General features: G+C 38.3%; 2 protein-coding genes across 3 annotated transcripts; both read left to right on the top strand.

The window, feature by feature from the left end:
- The first annotated feature begins 4724 nt into the window (after positions 1-4724).
- On the top strand, positions 4725-8184 carry LOC129774315 (transcription factor grauzone-like). Of its 2 annotated transcripts, XM_055778037.1 has the most exons (4): positions 4725-4741; positions 5050-5236; positions 5293-6059; positions 6120-8184. In XM_055778037.1, exons 2-4 carry the CDS (start codon positions 5075-5077, stop codon positions 6640-6642), a joined length of 1452 nt encoding a protein of 483 aa, XP_055634012.1. In that variant the 5' UTR covers positions 4725-4741; positions 5050-5074; the 3' UTR covers positions 6643-8184. The 2 variants fall into 2 exon arrangements, with proteins under 2 accessions (XP_055634012.1, XP_055634009.1); XM_055778034.1 differs by lacking the exon at positions 4725-4741 and having other exon boundaries at positions 4964-5236.
- Positions 8185-14533: 6349 nt separating this feature from the next.
- Positions 14534-19295, top strand: LOC129762009 (mitochondrial ornithine transporter 1). The gene is made up of 2 exons (XM_055759945.1): positions 14534-15586; positions 15646-19295. The coding sequence occupies exons 1-2, from the start codon at positions 15523-15525 to the stop codon at positions 16494-16496; spliced, it is 915 nt and encodes a 304-aa protein (XP_055615920.1). The 5' UTR covers positions 14534-15522; the 3' UTR covers positions 16497-19295.
- The last annotated feature ends 316 nt before the right edge of the window (positions 19296-19611 follow it).

The raw sequence follows: 19611 nt of genomic DNA, 5'->3' as shown, positions 1-19611 counted from the left end.
TCAGCGGTTTAGGACAAAAATTGAAAATTGACCATCCAGTTTAAATTTCAGCATGTCGATATTCTACTAAGTAATCATCATCAATTTTTACGTACTATTTTTTTCAGAACCAAAACGTTTAACTGTACGATTAATTTCGGCCTGATTCTGCGTGGCGTGTGAGGTGAGATGACAATTGTCACTTATGTCAAGCGATTCCACCAGGTCAAGCATATGCCGTGAGAAATCTCACTTGAATGAACTCTCACTGTATTCCCGCTCTCAAACATACGTGACGATTGTCACATGTACTGGGATTCCTAGGTGACAACCGTCGATATGCCTTGAGGTTCGACAGCGCAAAAACACATGAAAAATGGAAGAAAAATAGTAAGCGTCGTTTTTAGTCTTACAGAATCGATAGTAATGGTATTGCCTGTGTCAATTAAATCAATTTATCTTCATTTTTTACAGTGCGAGTACACTGAAGTCGCTTTTACACGGTTTTATTTTACGCAGCTTTTGGGATTTACACGGTTTATTTTTACGCGGATTTCGGAATCGTTTTTTTTCACGCGGCACGTATCAACCGCATAAAAATGAGTGAACAGTACCTCATTTGTCGTGGGCGATTGCAGTAAAAAAGATGGCATTTTGTGACTTTTGAAGTCGTATCCTCATTTGTTATCGACTAGTACGAACAATGGAAGCCAAAAAGTGAGTGTTTTTTTCCTAACTTCATTTATGATAGAATTTTATATACGGTTACGTGTGACAAATCTGATTTAACTTACATAGGATGAGGCATATGCAAAGGATTTGAACGATCTCTAATAATTCGCAATCCCAAACGGGCAATTGCTACTTCAGCTTCAAAGATGTAGTCATCAACTACATTGTGAAATTTTTTTTGATAAAACTGTGAATTTTGAAATAATTTATATTTATTATGACCATGCAGTCAGTTCAAGTATTTGGTATAATGACAAGAATATACATCTTCTGCAGCCGCTATTACGCGGATCAAAATTAAAATGTATGTTTACAATAGTTGACCCTAACTGATATGAGAAACTCAATTCCACATACCGTTTCCTTTCTCCAAAAACACAAATCAGACTTTCTAAATTACGAAAAGTTACTTAAGTAGTTGATTAAACATATATCAACTTCTTCCATGTGTGAGGCATCCTCGGTGTCATCCACTAGTGGAGGAACATCTTCTCCAGTAGTTGCGACTAGAGTACTATCTGTGCTCATAGCTTCGTCATCATCGATTCTAAGACCCAGCTTGATCATACGATAGATGCGAGATGCGTGCACACCGGACTCATCCAGTGTGAATCCAGATGATAACAGCGCAGTTTTGAACAGTAGAATTACAAGATCCTTGGTAGTTTTATCATTTTTATCGGCTCATTGGCTATGGATAAAATTGATTATCTTAAGAAAATTCGAATGATTGTGACATTATAATTATATTATGTTGGGTCTATATTGTACAATAGATTCACCTAGATCTTTAAAACGACCACTTCACAAATTGAAGAATTTCCGATTATATACCGTTTCAGTAATTAGTTTTATGGACATGGTTTGAGTTACCACCCAAACCACCCAAAGCTGAAATAAACAAATTGAGTTATCACAGTTTCGTTGTTGTGGAAGAACTGTGGCGATATTCACTCAATCAATGGTTTATCAAGCCAATTATCATTTTTAAACTCATAAAACTTGGTTCGTAGTTGCACAATAAATTCTTTGTTCACATTTATTGAAAAAAAAAACACTTCGAAATCTCAAGGTGAGTTTCATGAAATGCGCTATATAACAATATCAATTAGAATAAAAATTGAATAAGCTATCAAACATTGTTCAAATGTAAGTTATGAATTTTAGTTTGCTTCGATATGATTGTGAAGACATTTGAAGACATTTTTTCGTACCATTTGAAGACATTCGAAAAAAATCACCTGGTATCCCTGGTTGAAAGCTAATGTTTACTGAGAAAATATAACACGTCAATCCATCATACCTAGTAAAAGTTATAGTTTCCGTTTGAACTTACCACGCATTTCAACTTGCCCCGGCGTACCTTATATAATAATGGATTTTCAGATGGTGTGAATACACTTTTTAAATAGAAATTACTTCTCCGTATTAAATTAGTATTCCGTGTAAATTAAAGTGATCAGATGGACAAAGGTCTAACGCGGGACATAAAAAAAACAAACCGTTATGTATATACGTTATGTGATAGCATAGTTTAGCGAGTCTCATTTATTCGTAAAACACTTAACATGTGTCCTTGCAATTAAACCTGATCTATACTATTTCTTATTATTTCGGTGGTTTAGATTTTGTTTACCCCTGAAAATCACTGGCTCAGTTAGAGCATTAAAGCCTGGCAAGCACGATTGAAATTCTACAATTTTCTTCAAATTACCGGATGGAATGCTCGAAAATTTCAATCCACTTTTCATCCAATTTAGTGTCAACGTATGCATTAAAAAAATGGACTATTTTCGGATGGCAGTGAAAAAAAAACTACAAAAAATAATTTAATGGAACAAATTTTCCTTAAATATTACGTTTATTAAGCCTACAACAAAAATTATTCAAGGCTGTTGATAAGCAGCAGCAGCACTGTCAAGCAACTTCATGATTTTTTCATACTATCAGCTTCACCCCACAGTAAAGGAGTTGGACGTCCTGAGACACTTTGTGTCCGCCAGACATAGCCGATCTGGTATTTACAACATCCTCTCCCTGTCGCTCCTTAAGCCGGGAGATCGAAACAACCGGCCAAACGGTGAAGGAGAAACTGGCCAAAACGGACATTTTTATGCAGAACCGTCAGACGAGATCTGCAGTATCTGAGCAGCAGACAATCACCCAGAAGGAGTAGCTTCAGGTGCTGGTGAAAAACTGCTTTCCGGCAAAAGAAGTGAAAAACTTCTTTTCTTGCTCATAAAGGAAGACGAGACGTGCTTGATGCTAGAATTCAACGAATGGCCGGGGACCGGATACTTTACGTTCCCCAGGTAAGCGATGACTTCGAATATATCATCCACATCAAGTTCTCGAAGAAGGTCCTTCTCTGACAGACGAGAAAGGAATGTCTAAGCCGCTCTTCTTTCGAGTCATATGGTGAAGGGGAACGAGTACGAAGTGCTTGCCGAAACTTGCGAAGGTGATGTAGTCTTCATGTCGGAACGGGGACCGACCCATTATGCCAAAAGATCACTGGATAATGGATAATGGATCGGCTGGAGATAAACATTGTCGCGTAGACCGTCAACCTTCCCAACATACCCAGCTGCGGCCTATAGAAATCTTTTAAGCGAATGACCAAAATGGAGAGATAGCAGACTACCAAAGCCACGGAAACCTAAAAGAACATGTCGACATACATCTTTTCATCAGCCATGGTTGAGGTTCCGGCCAACATTTGCTTCATTTGTGATACTTCATCAAACAACCCTGCCTCTTCCTGTCCAGCATACACTAGTTCTTCCGGCTTATTTAACACGTTAAGCCCTGACCGAGCTAGAGGACCAAAGATGAACTTTTCGTTTGACTCACGTTGATCCCTGCGGATCAATAGGAGACTTTTATAAAAATCATTATAAATCTTTATAAAAATCTTAAAAATAAATCTGTCGTTTCCTGTTGACACTCTCCAAACAAAAAGTCCACTGTCGGTGCGATGAAACCAGGGGTGACATTGCGAATTTCGAAACGAGTAATTCGTTTCGAGAAAATTCAAACTCAAATTGAATTGGTTTTAGTATTATGTATCTTTTTCAAGTTGATATTTTCAGTGTACTAGATTTAGAGCAAAATTTGTCTCGTAGAGAAATGGAAAATTTTTGGGTTCGTAAACAAAGCTAAGTCAAAGTGGTCGAAACGAACAAAAATCACTCGTTTCGAAATGCGTAATGTCACCCCAGCTCAACATATTAATCGTTGAATGCATTGGAAGCGCTATTGAACAGTCTGACAAATAAAAGTTTTATTTTGAGGTTCATCCATTTAAGAAAATCAACATGATCAAATTGTAATACTGGGAGTCTCCGTAGCCACATTGGTTGCGCGTTCGCTTAGTAAGCGATCGATCGTGAGTTCAAAACTCAGGACCTTCATTGACCATCTTTGTGTTGTTACAGAATAGCTACGTCCACGCAACAATCATCAGCGATGGAGATCGATCCACGGTCGAAATAAGATCCGATTCATCCATACAACTACTCTGCTCTGCAAGACACATCGGGCTGCTGTTCTATAAATAACTCAACAATGATCAATCAACTGTCTCCGCTATCCGGTGGTCCAACTGGATAATGGAAGAACAGAAAGAATACTCTTACGCCTAAATGGCTACTGTGTGAATGTACCATATGTAATGGTAAAGAAGGAATACTGGCGAACGGCAACTATGTAATGTGCTAATTATAGATATGATAACCATGTGACATGTACACGATTAAAATTCGGCTCTGTTACAGCTGAAATGCTAATGAGCCTTAAATAAATAAATGGGATAAAAAAAAATTAAAAAAAAATTGTAATACTGAAATATATTGATATCGCGGGACATTTTCGTTCCTTTTGCCAAATGCGGGACGTAATCCTACGCGGCACATTTTGTTGAAATGCGGGACGTCTGGTCAGTTTAGTGTAATTGAAAAACACTTTTTTTGCAGATTGTGAAAAAATCACCTACGAAAATTGTACCTGAAGACAAATTTATAATATTATGGTAAGTTTCAGTGGAAATATCAGAAAATTAATGGAAAATTGGTCAAGTTAGGATTACTTCAACGTGCTTCAAGTAATTGAATAACGCCAAGTAAATTTTTTTATTAAAATTTTATCAATTTCAAAATACTTCCGGGTCGGCTAATGTGATGAAAGGAAACGAACGATTTTCTTCAGTGCACCGACGCATCACCTTTCCACTGGGTGATGCGGTAACAAAAACAACAAAAACAAGTTTTCGATGTTAAATTTGGATGTTTGTATACAGAGGCAAACAGCTGATATTATTGGTGTATTTTCTACGAACAGCTAGATCATACGTTTTTCCAAAGCCATGGCCGAGGAATCCGTGCCTGTGTGTTTCATTTGTCTCCAAGTCTCATCGGATGCAGTTCCAATTATGGAAGACGCAGGAACCAATCAAAATGAGCCAAGTAAACCTTCGTCGGAAGCATTCTCACGCGGATCCGTAATCTCGAAGCACTTCTGGTTTATGGTAAGTGAAGGCCTGATTCAATAATTGAACAAGTAATGATATGATTTTGTTCCTAGATGGAGGATTTACTAGGTGCTAGTATTTGTTGCAATTGCTGGTCAAAAATCGATGATTTCCATCAGTTTTACTGTGCTATTGAAGAGACTCATGAACAAAAACTACACTTTTCGATTTCGTGCGTTAAGGATGAATATGAAGAATATGTTGCCCCTGAGACAGATCAAGGCTCGCAAGAAGCCTTACATTACACAACTGCTGATGACCACCAAGATTACTTCGATTCCATCGTTGAAAAAAACGATGATGAGAAGGCTGTAACGTGTTCAATAAATGAACAATCGGTAACGGTGATTGATACGAAGCTAGCGAAACTACGAAAACGCCGGAAGAAACCTAAACCTGTCGCTAGGATAGCGAGAAACGATGAACTGATAGCCAAATATTGCAATATGCACTGTGATCAATGTTCGCTTGAGTATACCAACTTCAGAGAATTGCAGAAACATTCTGCGTTAGTGCATCAAACGCGTGCGTATGTTTTCTGTTGCGATCGAAAGTTCAACAATAGGACCCGACTATTCGAGCACATCCAGCGACATTTGAATCCCGAGCGATTTCAGTGCGATCTTTGCAAGCGCATGTGTGTCGATAGCGAGAGCCTCAAGAGGCATAAACTCAAAATCCATACTCCAGTCAATGAGAGACAGTTCAAATGCGATATGTGCCCGAAAGCCTTTGTTAGCAAAATAACACTTGCTACCCATAGAAACTACCATCTAGCTTTAGAGACGAAAGAGTACCCTTGCCAGCACTGTGATCGATTGTGGGTACAATTAACTGACTGACCTTTTATTTTTAACTCATTCAATTGTTCTATTTCCAGTTTCGGAAATGTATCTCTTCTTAGAGCACACGAGAAAAATCAGCACGCTTCAACATTCGAGTATGTTTGTGACACGTGTGCTAAAGGATTCAACCAACGGGGCCCTTTCTTGCGACATCTCCAAGAACATGGACCAAAGGCGCCGGAGGAAAAGGTACAGTGCCCGATTTGTTCCCGCTGGCTGCTGAAAGTGAGCATGAACAAGCATATCGTTCGGCACAATTCGCCCAGCTATCGGTGTGATTTGTGTGGCAAGGAATCACCCAACGTGCTTGCTCACAAGAGCCATATGCGGTTCGCCCATACGGACGCCAAATTTGCCTGCACCATCTGTGACAAAGTATTCAAGCGAGCGCTGGCACTGAAGGAGCATATCGCGGCGCACAGTGGAGAATCTCTCTACACGTGTCCCTACTGTCCGAAAACGTTCAACTCGAATGCCAACATGCACGCTCATCGGAAGAAGATGCATCACCAAGAGTGGCTCGAGACGAAAATGAAGCGATTCGCAAAGCATGAGTGAATACAGTCATAGGGCCTGGTTCTCGAATACACTTCACGGTGGAAACGGAATGAAACGTATCCGCGATGACAACGGTACGGTGTCGACATCTTATTATTATCAAATTATCTTCAGATGAAATTTTTGTATGAGATTATTATATCACATGAAGAAAACAAAGTTTCCCACTCACATTGAATACCAGTTTGATACGAAGAAGTTAATTTTCATGAATGTTTTTTTTATTTGAAAAGTGCTCATTCTGCCTGAAAACTCATTATTATCTTCGACACTTCACTAACTCGTAAAACGTAGTTCAATGGCGTGCCGTTTATTTCGTTTCCACCGTGAAGTGTATTCGAGAATCAGTCCCATAGTTTCGATTTTTAATTTTTTGGTATCAGGACTCAGGACTATCCAAACGGAAATACCTCGTTCTGATTGGTCGAAATCGAAGATACAAGCTTCCTCTTGCACTCTCAATTATTGCTCAGTCATTTTTTGATAGATTTACAAGAGTTTTGCATGAATCATTTTAGGCACTCCATAACAATTATTTACAGTGAAAATGATTAAAATAAAATATTTTATGACACTACAGGCTTCAAACCCAAGGAGGCTGGGGAAATCGGCATTGCAAATATTCGCAAGTCTTGGGCATTTCTATATTGCAAGTACCGTTTTGTCTCATATTCCGAACACTTAAGCTTTGATGGGCATTAAACAGTGTCTCATTACTCAGAATGGTACTTTTTCGCGAAATTAGATTGATTTTTGGATACGATTGAGCCTTTTTTTTCATTTAACTGCAATAAAGCAGATTTACAAATACATATTCATGGTAAGAAACTAAAAAAATGTTTCATCACATTTGTCTCAAATTCCGAACACCATTTTTGCCACTGACTCATATTCCGAACACTTTTGTCTCAAATTCCGAACAGCGAAAATGCATTTTTTTAAAAAATCATAACTTTTGAATTACTCGACCGATTTTTTTATCGATATATCAAATCCAAGCCAATTAGCTAGTCTTTTTTGGAAAAACATTATACTCACAAAAATTGTATTTTGTTTTTGTAATAAGTGATTTTATTTGCTTTTATAGGTTCTATGGTTCCGCAGCCAGGGGCGCAATATTTTTAACATTTTTTTTCTTGAGAGCTGAGGTTTTTTTCTACATCTTCTTCTTCTCGAATGGCGTTAACGTTCCCTGTGGAACTTTTGCCGTCTCAACATATGCATTAACTAGCGTAATTCATTAATACTTAGTTGAGATTTATTAAGCCAAATAACACGCCTTGAATGTATTCCGAGGGGCAAGCTCTAGAATACGCGTGACCACAGTGCAAGTCGAAGGAAAATTCTTTGACGAAAAATCCTCCGGCCAGAACGGGAATCGAACCCGAACACCCGGCATGATAATGTGAGACGCTAACCACTCGGCCACGGGTGCACCTTTTTTTTCTACATAACATATCTAAAAAACAGAGATGTGATTTTTTTTTCGTTTTTGAGTTATGATTTTTCAAAGTTGAGATGTTTTGGTTGCGGTAGCTTATTGGACAGAAGATAGGAATATGGTTTCTAGTTTTCTGCAAGCCTAACATTTTAACATTTTTTCTAAAAAGACCGGCTAATTAGCTTTAATTTAATATGTCGATCATCTGAATCGGTCCAGTAGTTCGAAAGATTTAAATTTTGGAAAAAAGCCAACACTTAAGCTTTGTTGGCTATTAAACAGTGCCTCGTTATTCAAAATGGTACTCTTTCGCGAAATCGAGAAATAAAACTAATTTATTTCGGATACAATAGAGCTTTTTTCATTTCGCTACAATAAAATTGTTTTATAAATAAATATTCATGATGAAAAACTAAAAATATATCACTGACTCGAATTCCGAACAACAAAAATGCAAATGATATGTTCCGCGTATCGTTGGCAGTTAAGGTCCATAAAAGAGGCTATATACATATGCCAGGTGAAAGTTTAAGAGGGTGGGGGTTGAGGCCTTGGTCACATATATGACACCAAGCGCCCACTATAAGGCAACGTTCAGGTCCGAAGTCTTTGGGAACCGCTGACGACTTCATACGTCATTCCACACAAAACCTGACAAAGCAAATCAATTTTACACTCGTTGTTTGCGTCTGCGACCTACGTTTTGATGGAAAAGAGCTTACAAACATTTGTTAACAAATGGTCTTCTTATATTGTTGCTCCAGAACTAGATTGTACTTGTACCCCAATTTGTGAACTACTACTGTATTTCCCTGAAAATAGTGCGATCAAACAAATTCTGTTCGGAATTTGAATCATGCGTCGAAACTTGATTCAAATTCCGAAACTACTTAAATACTAATTTTAATGAAGATTTCTGCATTAAACTCATTTAGCACTTAACATAAAAAAGCAGACAAAATAGATAAAATATCTACAATAACTGAAGATATCGCGATGCTTGTTTTTGACGGAATTAACTAACGCGAATATTTTATCACAGGTTTTGAAAGTCACATTTTTTGCAAATGCTTAATAATAAAAATTATAGGCTGTATCGACACCTGTAATTGGTTTTGAAATGAAGCCTATAATCCAATGAATGTCAGGGGTTGGATTTTTCAATTATTTATAACATTAAAGTTCAGTAAATTTACATTTAAAAATGAAGTGTTCGGAATTTGAATCATGCGTAGAAACTAAATAACGATGCTTGTTTTTTACAGAATTTTCCAACGCTAACATTTTATCATTGGTTTTGATTGTCACTTTTGACGTAGAACTACGTCTTTCATGAAGGGTGCCAAATCAGAAAACAGGTCACGTTTTTATGAAATAAAGTTATCGTTAATAACTATTGTTGCTGTGAACGGATTTTGGCGATTTACATACTAAACGAATCGGAAATTCCCTAAGATTCGTTTAATATGCTGTACATTAGAATCCCTTGGTTTATAAATGGTTAAAATTCATGAAAACTCTAAGCGTTTCCATTTCCCCATACATTTGTTCTGTCCATTTGTGTGCTTTCCCGAACAGAGCTGTCAAGAACGAGCAACTTATCGACGACCAACGAATGGGAAATTGTAGGATTTAAAGTCTCCATGAACAAAGGAAAAGTAGAAGAATGAAGGGGAATACTTGCCTAAAGTATGAACAGTGGATCTCGCTGAGGCAAACTTTCATTCGGCATCGGACTGTTGAGCAATCCAGTTCACTATGCTTTCGCTGCGCTTCGATCTAAGATTGGACCCCACCAGTGGTAATCTAACTTGGGTATCGTCGTTTGGTTTTTCTGTTCGTTTTTCGCGTTATTCGTATCGTGTGTTTTTCTTTTCGCGTCAACAAGAAGAAGTGGAAGGCAGGCTCGGGCCCTGCAAAAAACAAACGCATTGCCAGGGGCAATAAAATTTCGAGACAAGCGTTACCCAGTTACCCAGGCAGCAACCAAAATCAAACTCCCCCCGCAGGTGGTGAAGGCGGTCGCTCTTGACAAACTCATCAGCGAATTCGCATCGATGGGTATTACAGCAGAGTACAAGCTGTGTGGCATAATTCAGTCTTTTTCCAAGCAGTTAACATTGTTTGTTTTTCGTCATCATAAGGGCTTCGTTGGTGCCTTTGAGAATGCATCAACACATTAAACTGACGTTATGGCGAAGCAGGCGTTAAGGTTGTGCGCCAAAAAATTATTTGGGGAATACCAAGCATCTTGAATGTCTTACTGGAATGTTATAAGACATTTGGATTCGCGTGCCAGTCGCAAAACTGCCTTCAACTAGGATTGCATTTGAACTAATATAGATCATAATGAAGCAGTGCTACTGTTTTCGAGGTTGTTGATATTAACAAAAATAGTTTATTTCGCTTGTTTAGTCACCAAGAAAGTAAATGTCGTTCTGGAATTTTGTATGTGATTTTGCTTGCCAGTAGCAAAAATTCCTCCACTAAGGGTGACATCTGCGCTTCTCTCAAGCATGAGAAAGTAATGCAACTTTTTTCGAGGCCAGTAATATTAATAGAAGCGTTTCTTTAGAGAATAGCGCAAAATGATGAGAAGTGTTTATATTCCTAGTAGTTTCAAGCCACCAATGTAATGGCTTTGTATGCATGCTATGGCGAACGCTTGTTTGGCGCTTGGTTTACGCTGTTCGAACGATGCATAGAGGTGCGATTCCTTTGAGGCAATGGTGAATAACATGTAGCATGATATTTGACACTTGCAAGTGTTGTCATTGTTGTTGTTTCCATGCGAAGCCAACTATATATTTATGTAGTTATGAGATGTGGAATAATGGTACTGGTGCAACATGTATATAATGTAGCCGAATCTATGTCAATTGCGAAAAAAGCCACCGGAATAGCGTTCGAGGTAAATTTTCAATGCATTGGCATGAAATAAATTGCGACATACGATCAGCTAGTGTATTGATTTGCGAGGGCAAGCATGAATCATCAATCAATTATCGTCAACTGATTCTACAGTGAAAAAAACATTCCAGAGATTATTCTACTAAGCAGTCGTTTCTAAAATTTCACAGCATTATAGAATAATATCCTAAGGTAAAAACAAGCGACTTATATAAAATAACAGCGTAGTTCTACGTCAACAATGCGGTCGTTTGAACACAACCTCCTATATTTTTTTATATAAATAGAAGGCAAAATAGGTGTGCGTTTTATCACATTAAAATCCATTTCCACTTTCGAACGAAGATCAATTTCGTCTAACTAACTAACTATGACTAACAACGCTTGTCAATATGTAATTGTAGAACATATGCGAATTGAATTTTTCGAATTTACCAATTTTCCTTCAGAGTTTTCCGAAAAATTTCAATTGTCATGTTAGGTTGAAATATGTGTTATTTTTATGGGACCCCTCTCCATTCCAGAGGAAGGAGGGGTGTCATATCATCATTGAAACATTTATCGTACCCAAAAACTCTCACATCCCAAATTTGGCTCCATTATTTGATTAGTTCTCGAGTTATGCAGAAGTTTATGTTTCATTTGTATGGCAGCCCCCTTGCCCTTAGAGAGGGGGTAGGTGTATCGAACCATCATGGAAACATTCATTGCTCCCTAAAACCTCTATATTGCTCCCTAAAACCCCTATATGGTTTCGTTTGCCTCATTAATTCTCGAGTAATGCAGAAATTTGTTTTTCATTTGTATGGACAAACCATGATCATAATTTCTCTTTGAGGAAATCCGTAAAAAAAACATCAAAATTTGAATAATTTTAACGCCTTATGGTAATGTTAGCGATTGGAGACTTGGGGGTTTTTCAACAAACCCAAACTCGTGTCGATTACGTGTGATTTCCATGATTGAAAAATCGATTTGCATTTACTAGTTGTTTCAAAACACCCTAAATCGGACAAACCAAGATCATTTACCCCATACAGAAATGGTGATCCGTGAGGTTATAAATGTAATTATAACCTCACAAATATTATTCAACATTTGTTTTTTCTAGGTCTATAATAAATCGTATATTCGCACGACAATAGTCGTATAGATGCAAATATTAATAGTATACTTATCCAAACCAATTCGCAATCTTTTGCCGTGTATGTATATCGACTCCATTTTTTTGTGTATACTACCCAAAATATGGGGACATGATAATGTATATACGCAAGTTATACGATTAAATGTTTGCTGGGGATACAGGCAGACAGGTTTAGAATTAAAGAGACTTCAAACTCTGAGAGTTCATTCGTCTCTAAACTGCGGATACAGGTGATGTGCATCATACTATTGGTTTGGAGAATAAGTTCGTAGCGTAGCTTTTATTTAAACAAAAAACAATAATTATATCTATAAGTTATTCAATTGTATAATCGCCGCAGTTCATTTTTTCCGCCAATCACGACTGGTTTGGCGACCGTTCTACTTCAAAAGTGATTTGAGAGATTATTCATCGAATTCAGAAGGGGAGTGTCAACGACGTCAATGTGGCAACTGAATTTTTGAACTCTGAAAAGCATTCCCGTGCTGTTGACCTTCTTCATACACGTCGCAAATGTCCCGGGCTTCTTCGGCAGTTTTTTTTATCCCTTTTGTTTATTTTTTAGGCTCATCAACATTTCAGCTGTAAAGGAGCCGAATTTTAATCGTGTACATGTCACAATGTTTATCATATCTATAATTAGCACATTACACAGTTGTCATTTTTCGGTGTTAGAGTATTCCCTTCTATACCAGTGCATATGGTACTCATTTACACAGTAGCCATTTAGGCGTAAGAGTTTTTTTTTCTATCTGTTCTTCCATTATCCAGTTAGACCGGACAGCGGAGACAGTTGATTGATCATTGTTGAGTTATTTATAGAACAGCAGCCCGATGTGTCTTGCAGAGCAGAGCAGTTGTATGGATGAATCGATCTTATTTCGACCGTGGATCGATCTCCATCGCTGATGATTGTTGCGTGGACGTAGTTATTCTGTAACAACACAAAGATGGTCAATGAGGGCCCTGAGTTTTGAACTCACGATCGATCGCTTACTAAGCGAACGCGCAACCAATGTTGCTACGGAGACCCCCTAGGCAGCTTTTTGATATCGATGAAAAACAAAGAAAAGCAGATGGCGAAAAAGTCGATTTTTACCCTCTAGATATTCTATTTGTAAGCCTCAAAAATAATAAAAAATTAAGTGACTCAAAATACGATTAACATGATTAACAGAACTACGCAATTACATTATGCAATCCACTTGTTTACCACTTCGAATATTATTTAAGAATGCATCGAAGTTTTTGTAATATTTTATGTTCTTCGTTACAAATAAATTTGATGAACGTCCTTTTACGTTTGATATGATGCCTAGGACTACCAAAATATGTGAACGGAAGAATTGTCAAACGATCATTGTATTTGACATTTTCCTCTGAAATTGTTGCACATCTCATGTTTACGAAGTTCTCAAACCGCGAAGTTCATTCACCTATCGTATCTGAAATGACATTTTCCCCAGGCTTCTCAGTTTAAAAGTACGTTTTAGGGAAACATATTCCGGTCTGCACAACGACAAGCGAGTACAAAAGTACTCAACACCAACAAATACCCACGACTTGTATTTGCAAAGTGGGTTTTCCCAGGCTCATTAATTTTGAAGTCCGTGTTAGGGAAACACAGCTAAGTGGGAGAAAATATCCCCGACTTACATGTTTTGACAAAGCGGATTCCCCCAGGCACATTGATTTAGAAGTTCGTGTTAGGCAAACACAGCTCGGTGGGAACAAAAATGCCTCCAACTTGCATTTATATTTGCAAAGCGTATTTCCTCAGGTACATCGATTTTGAAGTCTGTGTTGGGAAAACCGTAAATTGGGCCAATCAAAGCTTGGCAGTTAGGGCGTTTAGATAACCTTTGACATTTTACAGTTATTTAATAATTCATCTCATGAAAAATAACATTTTATTAATTGTGATGGACGCGTAGAAATATTTTCTATCAATTGATGCAAACATCTTTCCGATCTATTAAGAAATACTAGAGTTATAAGCATTCGAAATGTGGGTAGGGTTAGCAAACAAATCGGCAGAACAAATGTATGGGAAAAAGAAAATTCTTTCAGTTTTCATGAATTTGAACCGTTTAGAGACTAGCGAAATGTATTTTATAGAATATCAAACAAATCTTAGAGAATTTTCGATTCCATTGGTATGCAAATCATGAAAATTCGTTCACAGTGAAAATAGTTATTGTTTTCTGATTTGGCACCCTTCCTGAAAGACGTAGTTCTACGTCAAAAAAAAAATATATAAAAACCTTTTGAACTGATTCCCCAACCCAAAAAATACTTGCAATGTATCTATGCGATCCATCATGAAATGGTCGGATCAAAAGCGTTGGAGATTATCTTTAATTCAAATCGTACTAATTATCACTTTCATTTTCTATCATAGGAACTTAAAATGAAAGTTTTGATTTGGAATAGAGATAAAAATTATTTTGCATTGGAACTATTTTCCCGCTGTGCATCGCTTATTTCCATTCAACGTTTATTGAGTTCAACTCTGGAATCGCAGAATACGCAACAGGTGTAGCAAGTATGACTGGAAGCTCACTCACACATCAACAAACACACGTGCTCAAGTTTGACATCTCCTTGGATTACAAAAACATCTTCGGCCAAAACAAATTCGTCTATGCTATCCCAGCAGAAGAAAGTGTAAATGGTGTAAATTGTCTTAGTCATGGTCCATCGAATGGTATCTTGCCTCCGCCGTATGATGTAAAAATGTTTACAAACGCGGGACCGAGAACGCAAAAAGAGATAGCTTATCAGCTGCGAGTTTGAGACATTAAATAGTTTAGGTGATCGAAAGCTGCAAACACAATCTTCCTAATTAAAGCGCCGAATCGCAAACGAAACAGCTCAGTTCATAGCATCGGTTTGAAGAGTGAGGAACGGTCAATCGTTATCGTTGCGTTGCTTATCATCAACGCTGATAGTGAAGGGAAAACATACAACATCACACTCGAGCCCCCCAGCAGACCAAATTCAAATAGGTATAGGTGACAGTAGCCCAGAACAAGCGCATGATTGCCACATTCTGACGCAATCCACCCGTCCAGTTTGCATCGTGGTCAGTAACAGCATTGGAGGCATAAGAATTCAATTTGCGACTGTAGCAAAACAACCCCGAAGTGTGTTCGTTCGAGTTGATAAGCCTGTTATCTCGCATGGCTAACTTCCATTGAGAAGTGTGCTTGGTTTGGTGGGACGGTGCGCAGTTACTGCCGTGTCGCGTGATCCCGTGTTTGCTATGCTGTTTGAATAGATAACCATCAAGGACTGCCAAACAATTCCTGCTGGAAAACAAGTCTAGTTTACGACGAAGTCAACAAATAATACACTACGCACGATTGGGAAAACGTAGAAAATGCACGGAAAAAGTGAAGCAGGTTTTAAGACGGGGCTGATTGATTTCACCGCTGGTTCTTTAGGTATGTAACCGATAGTTTGTAGAAAGCAAAATGTCACTAATAATCCCCCTCCGTTACAGGCGGTGTAGCCCTGGTATACGTTAGCCAACCGATGGACACCGTGAAGGTGAAAATGCAAACATTCCCGCATCTGTACAAAAACATGATCGACTGCACGATAGGAACCTTCAAGCGGGATGGCTTTGTGCGGGGTCTCTACGCGGGTACGGTTCCAGCCATCGTGGCGAATGTTGCAGAAAATTCGGTATTATTTGCCGCGTACGGAGCGTGTCAGAATGTGGTCGCGTTGGTGGCGCGAAAGCAATCAGTGGCAGAGCTGTCGGCGCTGGACAATGCCACGGCTGGCTTTCTCGCTGCATTTTTCTCCTCATTCACCCTCTGTCCGACGGAGTTGATCAAGTGCAAACTGCAAGCGCTCAGAGAGGTACAGGCACACAATCTCAAGCCAAACGAAAAATTGCCCAAAATTTCACCCTTCCAACTCACAAAACAAATCCTGCGATCCGAAGGTATACCGGGAATGTTCCGAGGGTTGTCTTCGACCTTTGCCCGCGAGATGCCGGGTTATTTCTTTTTCTTCGGTGGTTACGAAGCATCCAGAGAGTTGATGGCTAAACCGGGTCAATCAAAAGACGATATCGGTCCCATAAAGACAATGGTAGCTGGGGCAGTCGGTGGTGTTGCGCTGTGGACATCCATCTTCCCTGCGGACGTAATCAAGAGCAGAATACAGGTGCAGAGTTTAACGCTCAGTATGACTCAGGTGGGGATCGACATACTCCGGAAGGAAGGACCGCTAGCGTTCTACAACGGGCTGCAACCCACAATCGTTAGGACAATTCCCGCGACCGCGGTCCTGTTCGTTGTTTACGAGTATACGAAAAAGTTTATGGCCGAACTTTTTATTTAGTGTGTGTATGTGTGAGTTTTTATTTAATGTTCATCGCATTTGTTCAAGTTTGAGTCAGAGATGCCGCGTTTAAGCATAGCCACATTCTCGTGTAAAGCATTTATTCGTTCGATTTTACTGGTCGCCAAAACGAGAGTGCTACGGAATACAATGGTCATAAAAGCACAATGCATTATTATCAACACCGTAACGTATATTTTGCCCAAGGAATTTCTTCGAAAGCCTTGATTCGCGATGAATTTAAGACTGAAACCCACTTAACTAGTTACACCTTCGGTATAAGCAAAATTCGAAATAATCACTCCTATTCCGGAACCCGATCGGATTTTTAAATTAGCACGATGTTGCATTCGACGAGATCGACTTTTGCATTCTGCAACTAGAACGAACGAAATCCACCCCAACATTCTAAAATCCGCCCGAGATTCAAACTCAATCGACATATGCAAAATTGGAAACATTGGATCCTACTATAGAAATCGAGTCAATAAGAATTTTGCACGTTAGCTCTATTTTACTATTATACGGCAAGTTAGATTTAATCCGGCATCTAGCTAATTGAACAGACCTGTAAATGCGACACGTTTAATTGGACACTGTTGCAAACATCGAGTTCGGGGCCCAAATTATGGCCCCACATTAAAAATCGTCGTCGACACTGTAACACTCTAATCGAAAATGTCCATTTGCAGGGGTGGCATTGCGCATTTCGAAACGAGTAATTCGTTCCGAGAAAATTCGAACTCAGATCGAATTGGTTTTAGTATTATGTATCTTTTTCAAGTTAATATTTTCGGTGTACTAGATTTAGAGCAAAATTTGTCTCGTAGAGAAATGTAAAATTTTTGGGTTCGTATAAAAAGCTAAGTCGAAGTGGTCGAAACGAACATAACTCGCTCGTTTCGAAATGCGCAATGTCACCCCAGGTCAAAATCGCCTCCAATGTGACACTGAGCGGTGCCTCGGCATGTCGTATTAAATGCAAATTACTGTAGATACCGAGCAAGTCGATAGCATCGATCGAGTGAAAGCTATCAATGCAAATGTCAGAATTTTTTAAGTTATTTGGTTTGCTTGTCACATACCTTCAGAGAAATGTATTATTTTGGTTTGCGTCCCTGATATTTTCCTTTGGGAAACATTTCAGAAACGCTTAAATATATGCAATCGCAACACATGAAATTCGAGCTCGGTACGAGATTATCTCAATTTACGAAATACGAGATTTTGCTCGATGTGATAGTGATAGTGAATCCTCGATTCGATTTGTATAATAGGGCCCCTTATTCCGATTTACACGCAACTGTAAACATTTGGTAGAACTCGTAAAATTCATTATGGGCCCTATTATAGAAATCGAATCGAGGATTCGATACAATCACTATCATTATCACACCGAGTAAAATCTGGGATTACAGAAATCGAGGAAAACGGCTCGATTCGTTACTCTGCTCGAATGTCAGTGACGGTGTTGGAATATTTTGAAACGAGTTTGAAATGTTTCACAAAGCACTATAGAAAGGATGCCAAATCTTTTTTTTTGGGACACCTGCTATGAAAATTATAAATATCTATATTTTCGAAAGTGTAATATAGTCATGTTTTGGAAAAACTGATATTTCCTCAACGAATAAAGCTTAATAGGCGTAATGCATGCATGGATGTGTAACAAAAACGACATCATGGAACAATTTGCTTTACAAAAAATATAATTATTAGAAAATGAACTTTTTCATGTATTTTCACACCGGCCACCATATAAAGATCTCTGCTGTTTGGTAGATTTGGATACTGTCAGCAGCATGCACAAAAAGGCAGACATAGGGCCCTATTATAGAAATCGAATCCAGGATTCGATACAATCACTATCACTATCACACCGAGTAAAATCTGGAATTATAGAAATCGAGGAAAACAGCTCGATTCGTTACTCTGCTCGAATGTCAGTGGCCATGCTGAAATACTTTGAAACGAGTTTGAAATGTTTCACAAAGCACTATAGAAAGGATGCCAAATCTTTTTTTGAGACATCTGTTATGAAAATTATAAATATCTATATTTCCAAAAGTGTCAATATGGTTATGTTTTGGCGAAAACTGATATTCCCTCAACGAATGAAGCTTAATAGGTATAATGCATACATGGATGTGTAATAAAAACGACATCATGGAACAATTTGCTTTACAAAAAATACAATTATTAGAAAATGTTTAAAATTAGAATGAAGAAAATAAAAATGAAAAATCATGTATTCTCACAACTGCAATCTATGAAATTCCGTAAAAAGTCACGCATGAATTCCACTTTTTTAGCAAAACAATTTTGTTGCATGTGATTCTCTTTTAGCGTCGATTTCTTGTTGTAGCGGCGTCAATAGCTTTATTGTATTGGGTACCACCTGTGGCCCTAAATTCTCGCTTATATTGTGCTAGTGTTTCCTTTACCCTTCACATCAGGTCAATTCAAATCTATAATTAAAAAAATCATTATTGTTTTGCAAGACATTTCAGCTTTAGCATATGGTATAGAAAGTTTGGTACAGTATAGCAATAAAAAAGAAAATTTCTGACATAAGTAACACGTAATAATGTACGCTAGCAGGAATAAGCAATTTTTGACAGGAAATTTGGTTGATAGTAATTCAAAGAATATGATAAAATTTACTTATGAGGTTATATGTATCGTAGAAGAAACACTTTCTGCCATTCTGAACCAAGACGTAAAGGGTGTGTCACATCAAATTGCATCACGGAAAAAACGCTGTAGAAATTCGCCCAGTAGACCGATCCTTTTGAAATTTTAGACAGTAAAATAAAAACTATTGAACAACTTTTGGCATTTTCTTTTTATTCATACTTCGAGCCCAAGCCCGTATGCTCACACCTTCCTCTTTACCCCGTCCATAAGGTTCTGTACAACGTCAAGTTGTAGTTTTTTTTAACAGAAATCCATTTTCTCTTGAAGTCCGCCTCCGATTTGACAACTTTTGGGTTCTTCCGGAGGGCCTGCTTCATAATCGCCCAATATTTCTCTATTGGGCGAAGTTCCGGCGCGTTGGGCGGGTTCATTTCCTTTCCCACTCCAACACGTCCTTTGAATAGTGGCACGAAGCGAG

Source organism: Toxorhynchites rutilus, chromosome 1, assembly GCF_029784135.1.
Source record: "Toxorhynchites rutilus septentrionalis strain SRP chromosome 1, ASM2978413v1, whole genome shotgun sequence".
NCBI classification, from domain to species: Eukaryota; Metazoa; Arthropoda; class Insecta; order Diptera; family Culicidae; genus Toxorhynchites; species Toxorhynchites rutilus.
The sequence above is the reverse complement of the archived record's forward strand: the minus strand, read 5'-3'. Positions and strand labels throughout refer to the sequence as shown.